At 62.4% G+C, this 6,848-nt stretch overlaps 1 protein-coding gene across 1 annotated transcript in view; it reads left to right on the top strand.

The window, feature by feature from the left end:
* The first annotated feature begins 859 nt into the window (after positions 1–859).
* Positions 860–6,848, top strand: part of ANPEP (alanyl aminopeptidase, membrane) — a 32,009-nt gene continuing 26,020 nt past the window's right edge. The window contains exons 1-2 of the mRNA XM_029910778.1: positions 860–958; positions 5,367–6,122. Of these exons, the coding sequence (XP_029766638.1) occupies positions 5,455–6,122 (668 nt within the window). The 5' untranslated portion in view covers positions 860–958; positions 5,367–5,454. The remainder of the gene's footprint in view (positions 959–5,366; positions 6,123–6,848) is intronic.

Below are 6,848 nucleotides of genomic sequence, written 5' to 3'. Positions count from 1 at the left end.
TCCGTACAGCTCCCTGGCCCCAGCCCCTGTACGGCACGCTGCACCGTGCGCACGAGCGTGAGCCACGGGTCTCGGCTGCAGTGCTCTGCACAGGCAAGACAACAGCCCAGCAGCCTTTGGGATGGAGGAGCTGGGATCCATCCCACGGGCTGCGGGATGTGTGGGACGCTGCATGTGCTCGGAGCCCCGCTGACGCCTCCTGCTGGCGGCCGGGGGCGTGTTGCTCCAGGGAGTTTCTCTGGCACAGTGCCGTACGTTTCCAGAAAGCCCCCGGCATTGCCAGGAACGGGGTAAGGGCCGGCTTGGCCGGCAGGGACTGGAACACGCTGAGGCTGGAGCGGTGACTGACGCTGTGGCGGGGCCCATGGCCCCAGATGTAGCAACCAGGGCCGGCTTCAGGCACCAGCTTGTCAAGCAGGTGCTTGGGGCGGCCACTCCGGAGAGGGGCGGCACGTCCAGCTGTTCGGCGGCAATTTGGTGGACGGTCCCTGGGGAGCAGTGGGGGGGAGGCACCGTCCCCGGGCAGGGGGACTCCAGCACCACAAGGTCCGTGGGTCAGAATCCGATATCCAGCCTTCACCTCGGGCCCCCGCTCAGCAACATGGGCACTGCCCAGGCCGTGGAGCCGATGCATGGCACATCCCTCACTGCAGGGCCCTGCCAGCCGCGCCAGGCCCGCTCACGCTGTGAGCTTCCCCAGGGCAGTGCCCTGTTGGCAGCCGAGCCTGCCTGGGGCTGGCCAGCAGTGCAGGGGTTAAGGTGGTGAGTGTGGTTCAGGTCGTTACTTCCCCATGAGCACTGGGAGGAAACTTTCTTTTGCTGCTGGTTTGTGGCCAGCCGAGGGGAGGCGGAGGCAGATTCCGCAGCCCTGTGGATCCACATCCCTGCTTGGGCCGGGACTGGAGGCAGCAGCCCCTGTGGAGCTTGGAGCGCACACCCTGGGGATGAAGCCACAAAGGTGAGTGGGAGCCTCTTGCTCTGGCTGTCCCTGCTTCTCCACACCCCCTGCACCCCCCTATGCACACCCCTCCCAAACCCTGCGCCCCCCCACAATCCATATCCCCTGTACAGCCCCTATGCACCCCACACCCGGCACCCACAAACAATCCATATCCCCTGCACACCCCACCCACATCCTGCACCCCCCCACAATCCATATTCTCTGCACAGCCCCCTACACACAGCCCACCCACACCCTGCACCCCCCAATCCATATCCCCTGCACACCCCCTATGCACACCCTACCCACACCCTGCACTTCCTCCTACACACACCATGCACCCTGCACAGCCTGTAAATCCCCTACCCCCCCCGAACACCCTCTTACGCACACGTCATACCCCCTGCACAGCCTGTACACCCCCTATACACACCATATACCCTGTGCACACACCCTACACCCCTGTACGCACACCCTGTACATCCCCAGGCACACCCCTGCATACCCCCTACAGACATACACCCGGCATACCCTGTACATTCCTCCTTCACACACACCATATACCTTGCACACCCCACATGCCCCCATACATCCCTACACACATTCCCCTTGCCACACATAGATCCCCTTACACCCACCCACACATCCCATACCTTCCTCTACACCCTACCCACCCCTACGCCCTGTGCACCCATACAAACCATAACCCTGCACAGCCCCTACACATACACGCACCCTATACACACCTTGTACACCCCCTACATGCTGGACACACGCTTACACCCCATCCACCCTCCCACCACATAGGCACCCCCTACACACACACAGCCTACACAGCTCATTCTCCCCGGCTCCAACCCCTGCACACGGGCGCTTTCACCCAGAGCCTTCTCCCTTGGAAAGGCTGGGGCAGATTAGGGTCAAGTGTTTGGGGCTGATGGGGCGGGGGCAACCCCCAAACAGCAAGTGATCCGTGGGTGGGGGGGTGTCCTTGCCCCTGACACAGACCAGCGGGTTAGGCTTTTCCCTGCACTTTGGCAACACTTGTTGAATTCATCCTGCCAGTAAAGTTTCTTTGAATTGAACTGTGCGGGGTGGGGAGCAAGGGTGTGTGTGACAGAGGGGTGGGGATTGTTCTGTGTCAACAAGTTGTTGGAGGTGTTTATGTGTGTGAGCTGGCTGGGAGGGTTGGGGGTGGTGTGAGCTGAGGGGGATGGGGGGGCTGGCCTGGGTGTGCGAGCTGGGGGTGGGGGGCTGGCCTGGGCGTGGGAGCTGGAGGGGTGGGAGTCTGGACTGGGTGTGGGAGCTGGGGGGGTGGGGGGCTAGCCTGGGTGTGCGAGCTGGGGGTGGGGGGCTGGACTGAGTGTGCGAGCTGGGAGAATGTGGGGGGCTGGCCTGGGCGTGGGAGCTGGAGGGGTGGGAGTCTGGCCTGGGTGTGAGAGCTGGGAGAATGTGGGGGGCTGGCCTGGGTGTGTGAGTTGGGGGGGGGGACTGGACTGAGTGTGTGAGTTGGAGGGTGGGCCTGTGGGTCCTCACCCTTCCCAGCCCCAGGGATCGATTCCAGAGATAGCTCCGGACAGGGCTATTTGCAGCCTAACCTTGCTTCTGTCCCCACAGCTAATCTGTGGCGTGAGCTCCATGCCTGCGGAAACATCTGGGGCTGGTCCCCGGGCTGGGGGGGCTGGGGCTGCAGCAGGGGGACAGAGAGCTGCTTCCCAGCTGGTGGGGGGTTGTGATATTTTGCTTCTGGAAACTGTCAGTGTCTTTTGCCAAAGCAAATCTCCCCCCGTCTGAACACATCCTTCCAGCCCGCGCTCGGCTCCCGGCTCCCGGCGTGGGAACCGCTGCAGGGGCCCTTCGCCTCCAGCCCGGCTGCTGGGAACGGCCACACTGGGCCAGGCTGGGCAGGGGGCTCCGGGAAAGCCTGGCGGAGGGGCAGGCCATGGGTGTGGCTCCACCATGCAGCAGCTAGCCAGGGGAAGCTGGGAACGTTCCCCCCCCAGCATCGGTTGGTTCATTCACAGAGCTGCCGTCTGCCCAAGCCAAGCTGCAGGCCAGGGGCTGGCCCAGGAGTGCTGAGGCTGCATGCGTTTGCCACGCTCTGCAAAGTGCAGCGTTTGCTCCACACAACGTCCTCTCCAAAGTCCTGCTGGCCCTGCACTGAGGTCTGGCCCCACTCACTCCCCATTGCCAGCTGCCCCAGGACCTCAGTGCGCTCCCTGGGGTGGCTCCAGCAGGGCCCAGAATGGAGGGGCGCCCCAGGCTGCCTGGCCCCATGCCCTGCACTGTTCTGAAGGCTGGGTCACGCTGCTGTCCTAGAGCTCAGACAGGGTCGCTAAGCACCCTGGCTTCCCAGTGAGAGCTGCCTCGCAGACACGCCCCACACGACTTCCCAGCTCCCACACCTGGGGCCCCATGCTGCAGGATCAGGCTGTAGGGACTCAGGATGTGGGGCACCGGGAACCAAGCGGTTCCCGCTGAGGAGGTGGACAGCGCATTGCTCCATGGCGTGGGTGCTTGGCCTGTCTCTGCAGGTACAGCAGCAGCCACTCAAGTTCCTTCACCTACAGACCTGCCTAGGCCTGCTCTGGGCACTCTGGGCGCTGAGGCTGGGAGCATGCTCCTTGGCGTGGCTTCTCTCTGCCTGCGCCCCTGGCTGGCACTGAAATGTGGGAAGTGAGAACGCACTTCCGGGAGCCCTCGTTCAGGGCCTCTGCAAGTTATTCACTCCCCCGATAAGCTGATAAACTTTATTACACGATGTAGCAGATCATGGACTTTGGAAGCCTTGCAGGTGGCTGGCAGATCCCGCAACCCCCACACCTGCAGAGGCTGTACCCCCAGGATCCCCCATGTCAGGCTCCCAGAGCAGGCAAGGGCTCCTGGCGTCATGGTGGGTGAGACGCTGGCCTGAGCCCGCCCTTCAGTGTGGGCAGGTGTGCGCACACACATGCACACCAGCCAGGGAGGTGCACACACCAACATCCTGACAATGCCTTGTGCTTGTCCCGTGCCTCCCACCCCGGGAGCGCGAGGTGCTTTGCAAACAGCCGGGCGGTGGCCTCAGCACTGCTGAGGTAGGTGTCTGTAGAATCCCAGGGCTGGAAAGCCCTCGAGAAGCCACCAAGTACATCTCCCTGCGCTGAGGCTGGCCCAAGAAAACCTAGACCAACCCTGACAGGGGTTTGTCCAACCTGCTCTTCAAACCTTCCCGGGATGGGGATTGCACAACCGTCTTTGGCAGCCTGTTCCAGAGCACAATGATCCCTGTCCTCTTTAGAACAGCCCTTCGCAGATGGGCCAGCTGTTCTTAGCTCCCCTCGCAGCTAAACATGCCCAGTTTTTAACCACTCCTTACAGGGCAGATTTCCCAAACCTTGTGCCATTTTCGTTGCTATCCTCTGGATGTGCTCCACTTCCTCCACATCTTTCCTAAAGCCTGGTTCCCAGACCTGGACACAGCCCCACTAGTGCCCAGTAGAGTGGGCCAGTGACCGCCTGTGTCTTATATATGGCACTATGGAGGTGACTGTAAACATGTCACATAGGGGAAACTGAGGCACAGAGAGGCTAACGGGACCCTGGAATGGGTTACCTAGGGAGGTGGTGGAATCTCCATCCTTAGAGGTTTTTAAGGTCAGGCTTGACAGAGCCCTGGCTGGGATGATTTAGTTGGGGATTGGTCCTGCTTTGAGCAGGGGGTTGGACTGGATGCAGGGCCGGCTCCAGGCACCAGCTTAACAAGCAGGTGCTTGGGGTGGCCACTCCGGAGGGGGGGCGGCACATCCAGCTATTCGGCGGAGGGTCCCTCACTCCGGCTCGGAGTGAAGGACCTCCCGCCGAATTGCCGCCGCAGATCACGATCGTGGCTTTTTTTGGGGTTGGGGGGGGAAGGGGGTCTGCTTGGGGCGGCAAAAACCCTGGAGCCGGCCCTGACTAGATGACCTCCTGAGGTCCCTTCCAACCCTGATATTCTATGAGTCTATGACCCAAGGTCCCATAGTAAGCCAGATATGGGTCTAGAACCCTAGAGTTCTGATTCCCAGGCCTGCCTGCTTTATCCATGAGCACCCACTCCCCTCCCAGCATTGAGGATAGAACCCAGGAGTCCTGAGTCCAGGCCCCTGTTCTAACCAGTAGCCTCTCCTCCTAGGGCTGGGGAGAGAACCCAGGAGTCCTGCCCCTAGGCCCCTGCTCTAACCATTAGCACCCACTTTCACATGTGGTGGGAGACCAGTGCTGGTCCTTTTGGAAGGAGACTGATCCTGTTGCTTTTCCCCAGACAGGCGCTGTCACAGATGCCCTATTTCCCATTAACTTCCTCTTGGAGCGGGGTGGGGGGGTGAGGTGCTTGTCCCAGATGCTGCCAAGCTGCAGTGACCTTTGTGAGCCTCCCAGCCATTTAATACTTCACCCATTAACCCAGAGCTGATAGCCCCTTGGGAGCCGGATAAAAGGCTGCGGTGAGCCTGGCACTGCTACTTGCCCTGCGTCTCCCTCCCCAGCAGCGCACCATGGCAGCCGGCTTCTTCGTCAGCAAGACCCTGGGCATCGTGAGCATGATCCTGGGCCTGGGCGCCGTGGCCACCATCATCGCCCTCTCAGTCGTGTACTCACAGGAGAAGGAAAAAAATGCAGCGACTTTGCTGCCCAGCATCACTTCCACCCCGGCCACCACTCCCAGCAAGGCCACCCCGGCCACCACTCCCAGCAAGGCCACCCCGGCCAACGTGACCAACACAACCCCCCTGGCCACCACGGCCGCCCCCGCCAATCCCTGGAACAACTTCAGACTCCCCCAGTCCCTGATCCCGGAGCACTACGCCGTGACCCTGCAGCCCTTCCTGACCAAGGACGCCTCCGGCCTCTACATCTTCAAAGGAAACAGCACCGTGCGCTTCTCCTGCCAGAATGCCACCGACCTCATCCTGATTCACAGCAAGCAGCTCAACTACACGGAGCAGAGCGGCTTCCTTGTCTCGCTGCAGGGGGTGAGCGGCTCCAGCCCCCCGCCCATCACAAAGACCTGGCTGGAGACCCAGACCCAGTATCTGGTGGTGCAGCTCCAGGGGCCGCTGGAGACAGGCAAGAGCTACCAGCTAGTCAGCAGCTTCACGGGGGAGCTGGCCGATGACCTGGCTGGCTTCTACCGCAGCGAGTATGTGGAGGACGGAGTGACCAGGTATGGCCCCGGGGGGCCCCCACAATAGGAGGTGGGCAACCGACTAGTGGGGGGCAAGGGAAGGGACAAAACTGCAGCAGAATTTGGGGTGACCCGCAGCATCCGGGGGCGTGCCAGCTGCCCAGGGTTCCCTAGGCACGGGGCTGGCTGCAGGCTGCAGCTGTGGGGGCAGAATCAATGTAAATGCCTGAGGGGCAGGGTGTCCCCACGCCCCCCAAGTCCAGCTCCCTCCCCATACACTGCCACGGACCCATACCATGTGCAGGAGGGGAGCTGCGAGATACTTCAGGGCTGGGGACCCCCAGGGCCGCCGAGCGTGGATTCGGGCCCCGGTGAAAATTTTTTTTGGGCCCCCCAGCAAGGGCGGACCGGCTAAACAGGGCCGACGAGAGGCGGGGGGAAGCCGGGCCCCGGGCCCCCTTCTGGACCACCGGGCCCCGGTAAGGTGACGAGAGGGGGGGAAGCCGGGCCCCGGGCCCCCTTCCAGACCGCCGGGCCCCGGTAATTTGTACTGGCTTCCCCCCCCTCCTCGTCAGCCCTGGGCACCCCCCTCCTATGGACCGAGTACGCCAGTCTAACAGCAGCTGCTGGTGCCGGCTAAAGCCAGGTGAAATTTGGAAATCCTACACGCTGCAGCTGGCAGCCTGGGGCCCCAGACCCCCCACCCACATCCCTAATGTCACTGGGGGGAGCTCTTTGGGGTACGGTCGCCTCTCCTGCTGTCTG

Source organism: Terrapene carolina, unplaced genomic scaffold (genome assembly GCF_002925995.2).
Source record: "Terrapene carolina triunguis isolate 2854851 unplaced genomic scaffold, T_m_triunguis-2.0 Scaffold67, whole genome shotgun sequence".
Lineage (NCBI taxonomy): Eukaryota > Metazoa > Chordata > Testudines > Emydidae > Terrapene > Terrapene triunguis.
This window is presented reverse-complemented; position numbering and strand designations above follow the sequence as displayed.